A 15,086-nucleotide genomic window follows, 5' to 3' on the forward strand; every position below is an offset into this window, starting at 1 on the left:
TCTCCCCTTTGCATGGGTGAAACAACCCTGGCAACACCAAAAATGCTGAGCTCAAAGCCTTGGTCCCTCTGTCTGTGTGAAGTCTTGTCCTTTCCTGCATTATCTGAGCACTTCACTTGTGTGTGCAAACTCACCTCCACCAGCTGCAGCCGGCCTTCGTGTGCCTCCCCTGGGGACGGGTAGGCACCTTCGAGAAACATGATGCTCATCTGATTTCCCTAGGAAAAGCAAGGAAGGCATCAGTCATCACCTCCTGCATCCATCACATCCTGCTCCTGCATTAGCAGAGGGCACCAGGGAGTTTCTTGGGCTGCACCTTCAAGATCACATCCGGGCGGGACTCCATGGGAATGAACACGTCACCCCTCCGAGGGTTGGAGTGCAGCTCATAGCGAAGGTACCCTCCATAGGAGGAAACCTGAGGGAGAGACAAATCCCACACGTTGCTGCAAGTCCACACCACTGAGACAAGGCAGACGTGTTTGTGTTCAACTGGAGTGTGAGCAATGCCTGCGTGTCAGGCTGCTGGCACACATGTGTTGGTAGGGTCAGGGTGGTTCCCCATTCTCTTACTTGGTCCCCAAGGTAGGAGCTGGGTGCAACCCAGTAGAGCTCCTGGTAGGCATCTAGGAGGTTCTTGAGGTCAGCAGTGACGAGCTGCTCCCGTGGGTTCAGAGCTGTTGGCACTTCGTGGCGGTCACTGCTCAGCAAGAGCCACCCATTCATGTCGACAAACTGGAGGGGAAGAGCAACTGTGGGTCTTCTAGTGGAGTTACAGAAAGTATTTGGGTGTTGATGCTCCAGAAGAACAGGTCCCAGAGCAGCAGAAAGGGGAATAACAGGCTCACACCTCACATGCATCCTGATGAAGCCACTGGAAGGCTGATCATCACCCCCGCCCAGCACATGAGACCCCAGAGACCAGGAAAAGGGGCTGAAAGCAGGAGATGGGCACAGGGAGTCAAAGATAACCCTCCTCACAGTGTATCTTCAGTAGGATTAATGCAGGACAGAGACCCGAGGGGAGCAGGGAGCCAGGTGGATGGGAACACACCTGACCTGCAGGCTCTGGTGGCCACAGCCCCTCTCACCTCAGCCCGGTGCTTCTCAGCGCTGCGGCAGCGATCGGTTGCACCAAAGCAGAAACACTTGGTGCAGCCCTTGGGGTTGGTGGCATCCAAAGAAAACGTCCCCAGGCGGCACTGGTCACACCTCAGGCCCTCCACGTTTTCCTGAAAGACAAGCAAAGCTCAACAGCGTCAGCAGCTTCTCACAAGGCCTCAGTGGAGGACAGGGATGGCAGGCTGAGTGCTCAAAGCACAATGCTGTGGTGCTGGAAGATGTTGAAGCAGTCCCCCAACAGATTTGCTTGTACAGCACCTATCAAACATTAAATTCACCCAAACAAAGCACTTGTAAGCCCTACAAAGAGGCTGGAGCAGTCGCTGTTTGAATTGCTCTGCTGCCATGGAGCCTGGAGCCAATAGGGCTGACAGCTCTACCTCCAAGAAGCTCTGATACAGGGCTGGACTCAGACTGGACATCTTTCCCAGTGACAGCCCAAGGAATGAGCCTTCATGGCCAGGAAGGATAAGAAGATACGAGTTTTTCAGGGTGCTCTGAACCCACCACCCCATGGGGCAGGCTGGCTGCAGCTCAGGCACGCAGGCACTCTCCTTCTCCAGCCCTGCTCCCTCTGGCATGCCGAGCACACACAGCCCCTGCCACCCCCAGCCAGAGCGGGAGAGTCGAGCCAAGGCACCACACGGAGGCATCGAGGGACTGACCTTGCAGTGACACTGCCCCGTGACCGGGTCACACACGCTGGCTTCGGTGCCAGCCTGGTGGCAGTCGCACCGCCGGCAGTCGGGGTAGTGGTAGTAGCCAGGGGCACAGAGGTCACACTGTCGTCCGATGATGTTGGGCTTGCACCTGGGTGGACACAAGAGCCAGAAGAGCTTTCAGAGCTTTCCTCACCCCCATTCTGCACATTTCCTCCCTTCAGGTTGCTAACGTGTCCCACCACTCCAGCAGGGACCAGGGATGCTGCCAGATGTCCCCAGCGCCAGGACAAGGCTCCCTCACCTGCACTGCCCACTGTCCACGTCGCAGCCTGGCTCCGTCAGCTCCTGCACGCCGGGCCGGGAGCAGTTGCAGTCCTCACAGCCGATGAGGGGGTGGCAGCCGAAGGTTTGGGGCTCGCAGACAACACACTCTGGCTTCAGGGTGTGGGGAGGACAGATGCACTGCCCTGTCACTTCATCACAGAGACGTGTCCCGCAGTCACAGGCTGCAAGGGGCAGAACAGGGCTGGGTTTGGGGGAGCCAGACCCAGGAACCCAAAGGCGAGTGTGGGGAACGGATACAGAGCAAGTGCTGGGAAGCTGGAGCTGGGAGACGGGAGAACTCACGCCTGCAGTTGGGGAAGCCCCAGTAGCCAGTGGCACAGCGGGAGCACTCGCGGCCAATGACGTTGGACTTGCAGGGACACTGCCCGCCGAAGGGCTGGCACTGGCTGCCCCGCGCCCCGGCCTCGTGGCAGCGGCACGGCTGCGCCCCGTTGTTGTAGAAGAGGGACAGCGAGATGGCAGAGTCGCGGCAGAACCTCGAGGACGTGCTGGGGCTGTTGGGGAAGGTAAGAAGAGTCAGTGCTGCTCATTCCCACAGCCTCCCCACCACCCCAAATCCAGCATCCCCTACAGATCCAGAATCTCCTGCAGCGATGGGTGGTTAGTGGGAGGGAGAGCCCTGTGACACAGAGATCCCCCAAATACCCACGTCTGGTTAACAGAAGAAAAGCCTCAACCAGCCCCCTCCTTGCCACACATGAAGGGAAGGGGCTGTTGCTCCCTGAGGAGTGTGCAGCCTGCGGGCAGCAGAGCGGGCACCCAAAGCCAAGGATCTCACTTGATGTAGAAGCTGTTGATGCCACAGCTGCTGATGAAATCATAGGACTTGTCCAGGGGTTCCTCCTGCAGGTACTGGGAGGTGTAGCTGTCCTCAGGCACCACAAGGATGTAATCCTGCAAAGCAAGGGCGAGCTGGGTGAGCCAGGTTCTCAGCTCAGACAGACAGACACCATCCAAAACGACTCCAAAGTCCAAATGCACCTTTAACCTTTCATCCCTTGCTGGGACAGAACATAACACAGCAACTACTGCAAACACCAGGAATCACCTCTCTATTGAGGTCTGTCCATCAGGGTCCATCTAACCTAAAGCTCCACATCAGGAACAGCCCAAATTCACTGGAGTAGAAACAGGCTAGAATACCCCCAGAGCGCAGCACTGGCTGTGCCTCAGCAAAAGGCAGTCTTTATCACCCCAAATTTCTATACATGAAGGCACCTGGGTTCCAGGTCTGTCTTTCAGCCATTTATCCAAATCTAGTATTTATCTAGTCCTGTTGCCAGAGAGTAACAAAGGCTACCTACTCCCATAATGAGGACTGCCTGAACAAACAACATTATGCAGGTGTAAAATATTTCTAGGGCAGGATTAAGTCTTATTCTGGATTATCACAAGCTACATATGCAAAGTAACAGCTTTGATTTCTGCTTTGTTTTGATATCAAAACCAGACAGGGAAGGACAACTGTCATCTACAGAAGCTGCCCCTGTGAATTCTGCCCTCAATTCCACACCACTAAGGTTGGAGACTGCAACTTTCTAGGGTAGTTCAGAGACCGAATGATGGTGGGAAACATTCCTGCAGTCACACACTGACAAAAATCCAAGGCAAAATTCCCTGCTGAAGCCTGGTCCAGCATGCTCTGGGAGCTTCCTGAAGAGAGGCTCACCAGCCACAGCTGCTTGCCCTCTGGCACTCGAACCACCACAGTCAGATCATTATCAGTAACATCCAGGACGATTTGGTTCTCAGAAACCACCAGGCTCCGGCACCCGTATGCATGTGGGCAGAAATTCGCGTTGGTCTGACCTGAAGAGACAACAAATGTGTTGGTGCCACATGTGCCTCGAGTCCCCATCACACCCTCCCAGTTTGGAAGGGATAAGTCAGTCTTGCTTCACTTTTGCGATCCCCAAAGAACCCGCAGTTATCCTCTGGCATGGAAAACTTGCAGGGCTTCTGCCAACCAGCAGCTTCCCCAGACCCCTGCCCCTCTCACCTTGCCAGATGCGCCCACCATTGATGAGCACTTCAACAGGGAAGGTGGGGTGGTTGGGCTGGTAGAAGTGCAGGATGAAGGCATAGCGTCCCAGGGTCTGGATCCGGCTGTTAAACACCACTGCAGCCTGCCCCAAAACGGGAGAACACAGACAAAAATCCGCGTCTGATGCCTGCACTCACAGCTGGGATGTTTTTTAATTATTGCACAAAGTTGTGCTCTTATTGCACAAGTGTCAGGTCTGGAGAATTCAGTGAATCAAATGCCCCATGCCTCCACACTCCCCCCTCTAATGCTGCCACCTGAAAAGCTTTTCCTGGGATCCCAGAGAACCAAACAGGGTTGGATGGAGCCAAGACATGCGAGTCCACAGGAATTACAGGTTCAGGGACAAGTTTAAAGTCCAGGTTAAATTCTGAAAATGCTAATTGATAAAGCTACTCAACAGATGGGGGAAATTTCTCCCTGCCCCAGTGGTCCAGTGTCACAGCACCAGCAAACCAGCCCAACCACTACCTGTGGGGACTGCAGGAGGATGAGCTCTGCAGTGGGGTCCATCGCTGTGGGAGGACGAGGAGCAGGCTCCACTGGGACCCCAGAAGGAGCCACATGGACAGCCTGAGCCAGGGGCACCTCTGGGGCGATGGGCAGAGCCTGGGCCCCCTCCAAAATGATTGACTGAGAAAGCTTCAGGAACCTTGAGGGGACGCAGGAGCTGCTGAAAAACAGGGAGTAAACAGGATGTGAGAATCTCCAGAAAGAACAGAGAGAGGCTCTGGGGTCCTGGCAGGGAAGCACACCCTCTAACTCCTGGTGGATTACAACGTGCGCCTGCTGAGGCAAAGCTCACCACCAGCATCCCTGGGGCTCTGGGACATGGGCTCAGCAGGAAGAACAGGAGCCTGGCACAGGCTAACTCCTCTGCAAATATTTATTCAAAGCAGTGTCTAAAATTTGGATACAGCAAGTGTCTTGCTGCATGTGAGCAAGCACAGGAATGCCTATTTGGGATGACACTTGAGTGTCTGCCCCAGCAGGCAGAGTGGGGCTCAGGTACAGGACCAGCAGCCTGACTCTCAGTCTGTGCTCAGAGCACACAGGCAAGGAGCTTCACCTCAGCTAGAGATTTCTCTCTACTGCATTAAGAACTTAAAAAGTCTCCGAGCCTGAGGGAAGCGGGGGAAGCAAATGTTTTTGGAAACAGCTCAATTCATGCTAAAGCTAAGGGGATCTGAGACTCTCACCTGTTGGATGAGAAGGTGCCATGGACACTGATGCAGTGCACCTTCGGCTCGATGAGCTCCACAGTGAACCGAGCAGCGGGGACCAGGTACACTTTGTGCTGCCACAGGAGAGAGACACCTGGTTAGGTGACAACCTCTGCCACTGGGGCCACAGCAGTGCCTGTGCCCACCAGGCACTTCAGCTAATGCATGGCAGTCACACCTCTGCTTACTGCCCCTTCTTCCTTGGCACAAGCCTTATGCATTTAGCAGCTCCACATACTGATGGGATTCTTCTGTCCTTAGCTAAACAGGGAATCTCTCCAAGATAAAAAAGGAACTGTCCCCCTGCTGTAGAGCTCCCTCTGCAAGAGCAGCTGCCTCTCCCCATCTCCTCCCCACTCCCAGTCCCATGATCTACTTCCAAACACCCCACTGACCACATTTTCCACCTGGACTGGTCATGACACAGACTAAGATCCAGTACCCAGTCCAAACAGGAGTAGAAAACCCTTCTACAGGCTGGCTACCAGTCCAGCCTTTCCTCCCTGTGACCTGTTGAGAGAGCTGCTCTCAGAGGGAGCCTTACCAGGAAGAAATCAGCCAGATCAGAGGTGAACCGAACAGTGGCCTCTGAGGCGAGTTCAAAAGTTGCCATTCGACTCTGGGAATCTACAGCAATCCCTCGACAAAGGAAACTGTAAGAAACACACATTTTGAAGCCAGCCTTGAGCAGGGTCATGACCCATTTCTTGTCCTGTCAGCTGTATGTCCTGAGGGGATTTACACAAAGTCCCTGGAAATCTTTTGATGTTTTTTCTGGCTGCTTCTAAGAGTGAAGTTTCCCAAGGACACCCCAAACATTTGTTTCCTATTGCAAAGGTTGCAGTCTGAAATCAGACAGGGTTTGACCTGTCTCCAATAAACCTGCCTGTAGGTCATTCCCTAAGTCAAGGTCCCTACCAACATATGCAGCTGTAAACAGATGCAGGAGATTATCTCCTGGCAGAGGCATTAGAGGACTGTGTTGGCACAGGTACACACTACCCTGGGATGGGATGGGCAGCCACCAAAATCTGTGTGCAGCTAGAACGAGTTTGGACACACAGAGCTTAGATGGACAACACTGAAGCTTGCTTTGTTTATGTGATAAACCAGAAAAAGTTCAGCTGAAGGGAGAGTTGTCCTTGCCATGGCAGAGAACTGAACCTTTTCTCCCTTGAGCTGCCCATACCTGTAGACACAGGGGTAGAAGGTGAACGTGCCCTGCTGAGTGGCTGAGTGTGGCGAGCTCACCGCGATGCCCACAGTCTGCAGAGCGTTGGTGTTGGCATATTCCACCAGCAGCACGTACTTCCCAGGCTGGGCCACGGGCAGGGACAGCTGCACTTCCACCTGGAGGACACAGGGATGACTGAGGGAGTGTGTGCAGGATACCCATGCTACAAACCAGCCTCCTCTGCAGCTCAGGGGACAACGCAACAAATCTCATCAAATCCTTGCAAGCCTTTACACGTGAGACTCTGGGTTTGGGTGCCTTGAACAGGGTACACAAGCACACAGCTGCATGGGTGTAAAGCCTTTCTGGTCACCTGCCCAGGTGTAGGTAAAGCCCCAGACATTGCAGTGTCTGGGAGAGGGACAAAACAGAAGTGCCACTCACATCACTGCCACTGCAGGTGGCCATGCGGGGATGGGAGGGGGTGAGCTGCTCCGTGGGACACAGCCTGGGGAGCCGGTTGTCCAGCCTGCACACTGCATCCACCCCTGGCACAGCAGGGAAGCCCTCCACAGACAGGTACTTGTACAAGAGGCAGCTGGAAACACACAGAAAGAAATGGCAAAGTACAAATGGTAATCTTTAACCCCAGGCCTGAGCTGAGCAAGCCCCACACAGCACAAAGACGTGCGAATCCTTACTTCTGGGTGGCTTGTTCAGGGGCTGGCTGGTAGGTACAAGGCTCCGTGACCTTCAGCTGCAGGATCGGTGCCTCATAGTATGAGCTGGGCAGCAAAACCAGATAGTCCTAGGAGGAGAGATGGGAGAGGTGGGATGCTTGGGACACTTGTCCCCAGGGAGCTGCTGAAGCCCCCACGGCGGGTGGAGCACAGGGCCTTACCAGCAGCACGCCTTCAGCTTCAACAACCAGAGACCAGGTGCTGGGGTTGAGAACAAAGGGCTCCCCAAAGCTGTTCTGGGGCACGGTGACAAAGGCTGGCTCCGTGCTGGGAGCAAAGACAATCTGCTTGGTCTGCTCTGTACCTGGAATGGGAGAGATGAGAGGCTGTGAAGGGACTGGAGTGGAAAACCTGGGGCTGGACATGGGAGGCTATGCTCAGGGAAGCAGCTCTGTGGTGCAGTGGGGAGTGACAGGCTCCCACTCTCTTTGGTGCACCACAATCCCACACTGTCCTGGAACAGAGGCATCCACTCTCAATCTGCTCAACAGCCTGATGGGAGAAATAAATATAAATCACTGCAATCCTTAATGCAAATCCAGAGCTCTCACAGTGTGCTCTGCATCCCCAGACTGCAAAGCACAGAGTGTTGCAAGCCAAGGAGCGTTTTGCCAGCTAGAAAAAGAAAGAACTCATCTGTGAAGAGTTAATTGTGAGACAGACAAAAATAATTGCCCAGATACATTTTTCCTCAGGGAAATTCTGACCTCAGCTCCACAGGCAAGATACCTGTCTTCTGGCAAACTTTCAGGCCCCCAAGGTGTGCTCCTGCCTTTCTTCCTGCCAACCACAGACTCTGCACTCGAGATTTTAGACATTATTTTTAACTGACAGGACAAAATGGGTGCAAGGCCTGATCCTGCTGCTGTTGAACAGCTCCTTGGCTCAGCTGGAAGTACCACAACCTCTTCATTAATGGATGCAACCACAATACAGCACCTAGAAGCAGACTTCTGTGCCTGCCCCAGCAGTCTCAGGAGCTTTTGAAGAGTGCAGTTGAGAGGGATTCACCGGGAATGGCTGCACGGCGAGCAGATGAGATGAAGGAGGAGGTGGAGAATGTGGCACACTGACTGGCCTGGTGTGGTACATGGACATCAAGGCACAACACAGATGGCCAGAAGCTAAAGCAAGGGCTTGTGCTACTGCTGGGATGGATAATAACCCCTTCCCATGTGTGACATGCCTGGCATCAGCTGAGGATGGGACCTCGCTTTTCCAGATGGGAAGCAGAGGTGAGGATGGAAGGAGTGAAGAGATTTCCCTGAACTGGCACCGGGGTAGATTTCTTGACAGGCTGAAGTTTCGCATCCCTCTGAGGTGATCCACAACTCCAACTGAGATGGCTCCTGGAGGCAGAGTGGAAGAAACCAGGCTGAAAATCCCATACTTGGAAAAGGCTTTCCCTTTTGCAAGACGTATCTTCCAACTTCTTTCCAAGCTGCTTGTCCTTTGCCATGTGAAGCCCTTTCCATCCAGAGAGGAGGTGGCTCAGCACTTCTGAAGCCTCCCAGGGATGCTGCCCTCCTGGGTCCCATTGTTGGTGCACGAGTCTGGCTGCTTGCCTTCAGCACTAGAAAAATCAAGCTGCTTCTGCATGAGAAGTGAAGCACTTTTTAAAGCAAATGAGCTCTGCTGCTGGATTGGACAGATTAAATATTTCCTGACTTTTGGTGGGATCCTAAAGCATGACCACGGCTTCTGCTCTGCTTGTTCTTCTGCTGTGTAATATGACTGGACATAAAAATGAGCAATTTTTCCTCACAAAAAAAAAAAAGGCAGAAAAATAGTATTTTGGCATTTCAAACCTTGCATATCACATCGAAGGCAGAACCTGTGTCAACTCAAGCCAGAGGAGAGAACTTCACACTCTGATAAATTAGGTAGTTGGTGCTGACAGCCTTGTGCTGTGCATGTGTGGCCTGGAGAAGAGCTTCAGAAGGATCATGTGGCTGTGGCATCTCAAGGGCTAAAATCAACCAGCCAACCACCCACCACGGCCTCAGGTGTGTTCCCATGCAGTCTTGCTCAGATTGTTTCCCGGAATATTTGCTGTCCACGTTTCTAGGCTTGTTCAGACATCTTTTGGTGGCTCTTGTCCAGCAGCTCGTGGCTTGATGAGAGGACAGTGCACCAGAGTGCAAAGCCTGTGTAACGTGTAATTCCATGTCACTTCCAATCCCCACATCACATGTGAAGGCAGCAGCCTGGTTTGGGAGAAGCACACGGAAAAGGCAGGACTGCCACGTCAGGGCATCTGCTAAATGAAACCACGTGTAGCTGCCAAAGTTTGGGTCCACTTCCCGGCTCTTGGCCCATTCTGGTTTGCTGGAAAGTCAGCACAGTTTTGCCTGGGGCACTGGGGTGATCTTGTCCCGTGCTGGAAATGTTGTATGGATTTGTACAACAGCCTTATCTCCCACCAGCCTGGCTGGTATCAGTCCTCAGTGAGCAGCCCTGGGACTGGGCCCACCTTGCTGCTGCTCTGGTAAATAAAGGGGGCTGCAAACTCAAATCAGCCTTTCAACTGGGAGGGCAGGACTAATGGATAAAGCCATATGGAAACGTCTTCTGGAAAGGATGATGCAGAAGGTTGCCTGGGATGGGGAGGAGGTGGCGATGGCACAGGGAAGCAGAGCAGTCTGGGATCCTTACCTCTCCTTCGTGGCTGATAAGCTGTAATTTTGCCATACACAGTGGCCCCTCCTGAATTAATATACCTCAGGATGACATGGAACAGATAGAGCTCTGCCTCCTTCACGTCTACAGTGACTCTGATTTTATTCTGCAAAAAGCAAAAGAGCACACGGGGCACACGTCACTGGGGGGGGCAGCTCCTGAGTGCCCGCCCGCTCTGGGGAGGGCCTGACCCGCCTGCCCTACCTGCCTGCCTGCCTGCCTCTCTTCCCCCTCCCTCGCCAGCCCATGGCACGGCTCTGGCTGGCCACCTGAGACGGACACACTTGGGACAGACACACCTTGGGGCAGGAGAAGGGGCAGAGGAGCAGTGTCGCAGCGTGGGATGCTCTGAGTTAGTCTAGGAAGTGAAAAGTGCACTTACAGTTGCCACAAACATTAAACTTTCCTTCCTCAACGACCGAGACCCTCCCTTCCACACTGGCAGGCCCCCGGCTGACGTAGCGGAAGACGAGGCGGAAGAGGTCGGGGGAGGTCACATTGAGAGTCACCACTACCTTGGGCTGGTGGGAGAGAGAAAGGGGAGAGAAGCAGAGCACACCTTCAATTACCTCCACCACCCACACTGCCAGCCCAAGCGCAGCTGCTCGGCTCACTGCTCCCAAAGCATCATGCCACAGTGCGAGGAGGAGACAAGCACATGGACCCTACTGCTCACGGCACCTCGTGGCACTGTGCCCTTGCTGGGGCCAGCCACTGAGGGAGCAACCTGCCAGTGGAAGGGGGTGGGAAGGCTGTGATCACATCTGGAAGATGCTGTGGCACAGCAGGGTGGCTCAGCTCTCCTGGGGCACCCACCATGAAAGGGGGAAGGTTATAGGAAGTTGTTGCTTTTGTTATCAGCATGTTGCTTTGGGGTTTAGCATGCCATAACCAGCCACCAGGTACCAAACTCCTGCCCTTGTGTTTATGGAGCTCTGCCCAACTGCCTACAGAAGAGGCTGGGAATTGAGCTGGTGCCTCATCCTCGGCAATGTGCAGTGCTAAGAACCAGAGGGGCTAATGGACCATACAGCTGATGGCACATCTGCCCTCCACCTGCCTGGACACTGCTTGGAAGACCCTGGCTAAGGAGATGCTTAATCAAAGAGATCTAGGCTTAAATAACCTCCTGCCTACAGGGAAAAGCTGGGCTCTGCCCAGGGAGACTTCTAATGAGGGCTGTGTTCTTCAAAGCTCCAGTTACAAACCGTCTTCCCACTGGAGAGCAAACTGGAAGGGTTTTGATGATAGCAAACTACAGGTGAGACCTGCCAGCAGAAAGCCATGTGCTAGCCCTTCTATCAAGGTCTACTTCTAGCTCAAACACCAACACTGGATGCAACACTGGAGCTATGAGCTCCATCCTCAAGTTTTAAGGCTGGGATTTTCTCAAGGAAGCCTACAGGAGTTCATTGCTTAGCTCCTACCAAAAATTCATTGGCAAACAGCCCCTCTGTTATTTCACCTAAGCACAAAAATGTGAAGAGAACTGAAAGTACATGCCCCAGAGCAAGGAGCATCTCACGTGGGTTACAACTGTCAGAGAATCACTGCCCTGCACTCCATCCCCAAACACGCACACACTTCCACAGGGGCCATGCAGAAGAAACCAGCAAGGAGAGAAAGGGAGTCAACAGATGAAACAGCTTCACTCCTTGGACTTACACAACTCCAGGTTAGCATAAACCATTGTTACAGCAAACCAGCTAACAGCAAGGGCAAAGGCTGAAGGGTAACAAGAGGTCCAAGCTGAACATGGCAGTTGAGGAGGAGATAACTTATTTTTGGAAAAGGGAGGAAAGGTTATACAGAGTTATAGGAAAGAGCAAAGTCAGTTGAAAGATGAACAAGGAAACTGAGACAGTGTTTATAGACATCCCTGTAAGTAATCACCATGCTACCACCTTTGTCTAAATGGATTAGGATGTCACGGGATTCCCAATTTAGGATCTTTCCCTTCCTCAGTCTATGCCACCCCCAGCACTACAGGAAGTATCTGCACAAACAGACTATATATACACTGTGCTGTTTATGTTTGCCATCCTGTGACTTTGGGGGTTTCAGGAGCACTTGGGGTGGAAGATGTGTGCCAAAGCACATCAGTCCTCCCCAGAGGGAGCTGGGCTGGGCTGCAGCCCCCAGGCATACCTGGATGGAGGACATCTGTGCGTATCCTCGCCAGCTGAAGCCCTCGAACTCCAGGGGGTTGTAGCCGAAGCGCACGGCCCGGCCGGCCGGCGTGGTGCCTTCCTCCAGCTCGAATTTCAAGTGGTGAAGGTCAGGGAAATAATGGTCCTGTGCTGGTCTGGGGAAAAGAGAGAGCACCGTTACCTGCTGGGCTACCCGGAGGGAGCGGCAAGAGGACACCTCCGCCAGGCTGATGTGACAGCAGCCCAGACAACGAGGCCGCCATCCCCGTGGTGGCAGAGGACAGCGTGGGAGGCAGAGCACACCAAGGTGCAGCTTACTGGGTGCAGGTGGGACCCCGTGTGCTGTGCCGGCAGCGACAGGCTCCGCTCCGCTCCTCGCAGGACGGCCCCAGGGCCCCGCCGACATCGCACCGGCAGCCTGTGGGAGGAAGCGCCTGTTTACATTCCCGCCGTGCTAACGAGCTCCTGGTCACTAATCAAAGGCGCATCCCAGCGGGCGGGGAGCCTGGGGCCACTATTTTTATTCCATTGTATCCGTTTTCATATTTGGCCCCGGACCCACTTGGATCGACTCTTCTTCCACCTCAGCGCTGAGCTATTTCCAGGCGGCTGAGGGAACAAGGTCTGCAAACCCTCACGGCCCTGCCACCAGCCACAGCCCTGCTCCCTCTTCTCAGCCCTGCCAGCACTGCGTGGGATGGCTCAGAGCAGCCGGATCTCCTCCTTTACCTCTTCCCATGAACACGGTGGAGAGTGGCCAACCCCATGTATCTATGCCTGCCCTCTCCCAGCAGGAGGAAGGGGCACAGCTGCAAGGATGTGACCAGTGGTTCAAACACACCAGTTTCTGGTACCCAAAGGTGTACCTTACCTGGCTGCTTGCTCCCCAGCCTGACAGACCTATATCCTAGAGTGGAAAAACATGATCTCTGGTCTCCACATCCACAGTAATTCCCAGCCCATGCTCTGGGCCATGGTACAGAACCACAGAATCATCAAGGTTGGAAGAGACTTTTAAGATCATCAAATTCCAGCCATCAACCCGGCACTACCACTGAACCCCCTAAAGCACTAAACCACATCCCCCCAAAAATGATGACCCAAATCAGGAGGTGGGACATCTCTTGCCCCTTCTCTCCAAGGTCACCAAGCAGTCAGTCTGTGCCGTGGGGTCAGTTCCTGTGGCCCCCCTCACTCACTGGACACACCACAAAGAGCTCACCTTGGCAGCCAAAGTAATTTGCGTTCTCCACGTTGAAGAAGCCGTCCCTGCAGGCCGAGCAGAACTGCCCACACACGTTGGCTTTGCAGAAGCACTGCCCATCGCCCTGGGAGAGAAGCAGGCATAGAAACTCATTCCCTCTTGTTGCTTGTCAAGGCTAAGCTGTTCCTCAGTTATTTGGGTTCTGGTCTAAAACACTCCAGAAACATTTTGAGTTTCACACTCCACACGGCTTCCTGCACATGGGTGGGCCAGATAAGGGCCAGATAACTTAAATTACCCAACAATGCAGGCAAACAAAAATCCAGGCATCCTGGGACAGACCCAGAAATATTTAGGTGCCTAATTTATGGCAGGTCTTAATCCCACATTCTCATGCAAGCCCAGACTGTGGTGCAAGCGCTGAGAGCTGTGTCAGGGCCTCTCCACCAGCTGCTGTGAGAAACAGAGCTGAACACTCCCAACACAGCATGCTCAGAGGAGCCTGGAAGCAGAGGAGCAAACCCACCTGCCGGCACTCCGAGATTCCGCTGATGGTGCCCTTGGTGTCACACTTGCAGCCTGGAGAGAGGGAGATGAACAAGAAAGCCACAAGGTCCATCAGCCCCTGAGAAGATGCCTGATGGGGTCAGCACCCGCCACACCAGAGGATACTGGTTGGGTAAGATGAGCCAGAACTGGTCAAGTAGAAGGTAGCCCTGCACAAGAGCTCGCATTCCATTCTGGACAGCTACTGTTGAGGACACAGCTACCAAAGACATTTGCCTTTTCTGCATATTTGGCCATGAAAAGTTAAGTGTCTGCAGGGAAGGCTGAGAATGGCAGAACTTACTGCACGAGCCCTATGTTTCATCCCGAGCAAAAAGCACCGGGCTCCAGCCTTTCCCCTCTCCACGTGGGGGTTACCCAGAGCACTCCAGCTTTGACTCATCACTTCTGGGTGAAGATGGAAGGAAGGCCATCGCTTCCAATCCTGCAGTGATGGTGCCCACTGGCTTGGGTTTGGCTCTCACACCATGGAGGGGACTTTTGTGGGCTGTGCAAATGCCATTTCCTTACTCAGGCAGCCATAGGGGTTCTCTGGAGTCAGGTTCCAGTATCCAGGCTTGCATCTGTCACAAGCTGGGCCTTCAACGTATGCCCGACATGCACAGGAGCCCTGGGGAAAGGCATGGGGAGAAAAGAGCAGGTGAGAATTTGCAGCACAGTGGTTGAACATGGGGTCTGCTGCTCTGGATGCTTTCGGGCTGAGCTTAAGGAAGGACCTGATCCAACATGAGATAAAGGGGATCATATAAAAATGACCTGCAAGGGCTGTGGTGGGTTCATTTGATACTCACCGGGGCCAGCGAGGGATCTGCAGTCTCCAACCCTGCTGGGTTACAGGAGCCCACTAGAAAAGAGGGGGAAAAGAACGCATTTATAGAGCCAGCTCTCCCCTTGGCTGTCCCTAACTGGGGTTATTTCTCCCCTTGCAAAGCTTTTGGGGGATGATAAATGCATTTACCAGCACCCAAGGCACTGGAGTGTGCCAAGAGATCAGGGAGAAGGGGCTACCTTCGCAGTGGGGGAACCCGTAGGCGCCGGGCACGCAGCTGTCACAGCGCAGTCCTGTCACCTTGGGCCGGCAGCTGCACTGCCCCGTGTCCTGGTCACAGGTGCCATGCAGGGACCCCTCCCGGGAGCACTGGCAAGCTGCAAGAGAGGGGGGAGAACTGCTGCAGC

At 53.9% G+C, this 15,086-nt stretch overlaps 1 protein-coding gene across 3 annotated transcripts in view; it reads right to left on the reverse strand.

The window, feature by feature from the left end:
• The window catches only part of LAMA5 (laminin subunit alpha 5), an 85,231-nt gene that overhangs the window by 17,131 nt on the left and 53,014 nt on the right, over positions 1-15,086 (reverse strand). The window contains exons 16-40 of one of the 3 annotated variants that reach the window (XM_042046208.1): positions 14,919-15,056; positions 14,702-14,754; positions 14,421-14,520; positions 13,870-13,922; positions 13,362-13,467; positions 12,458-12,557; positions 12,138-12,294; positions 9,966-10,095; positions 7,472-7,614; positions 7,272-7,378; positions 7,015-7,168; positions 6,586-6,746; positions 5,941-6,049; positions 5,373-5,470; positions 4,645-4,846; positions 4,129-4,255; positions 3,799-3,938; positions 2,908-3,023; positions 2,412-2,623; positions 2,086-2,290; positions 1,788-1,932; positions 1,092-1,232; positions 574-735; positions 317-418; positions 135-218 (exon numbers count right to left, since the gene is read on the reverse strand). In XM_042046208.1, coding sequence (XP_041902142.1) covers positions 135-218; positions 317-418; positions 574-735; positions 1,092-1,232; positions 1,788-1,932; positions 2,086-2,290; positions 2,412-2,623; positions 2,908-3,023; positions 3,799-3,938; positions 4,129-4,255; positions 4,645-4,846; positions 5,373-5,470; positions 5,941-6,049; positions 6,586-6,746; positions 7,015-7,168; positions 7,272-7,378; positions 7,472-7,614; positions 9,966-10,095; positions 12,138-12,294; positions 12,458-12,557; positions 13,362-13,467; positions 13,870-13,922; positions 14,421-14,520; positions 14,702-14,754; positions 14,919-15,056 — 3,245 coding nt within the window. Of the gene's footprint in view, positions 1-134; positions 219-316; positions 419-573; positions 736-1,091; positions 1,233-1,787; positions 1,933-2,085; positions 2,291-2,411; positions 2,624-2,907; positions 3,024-3,798; positions 3,939-4,128; positions 4,256-4,644; positions 4,847-5,372; positions 5,471-5,940; positions 6,050-6,585; positions 6,747-7,014; positions 7,169-7,271; positions 7,379-7,471; positions 7,615-9,965; positions 10,096-10,371; positions 10,511-12,137; positions 12,295-12,457; positions 12,558-13,361; positions 13,468-13,869; positions 13,923-14,420; positions 14,521-14,701; positions 14,755-14,918; positions 15,057-15,086 lie in introns of all 3 variants that reach the window. The other 2 variants (XM_042046203.1, XM_042046195.1) reach the window with 2 other exon arrangements.

Source organism: Corvus kubaryi, unplaced genomic scaffold (genome assembly GCF_017639235.1).
Source record: "Corvus kubaryi isolate FWS band 111438036 unplaced genomic scaffold, C.kubaryi_AGA036_p1.0 134, whole genome shotgun sequence".
Lineage (NCBI taxonomy): Eukaryota > Metazoa > Chordata > Aves > Passeriformes > Corvidae > Corvus > Corvus kubaryi.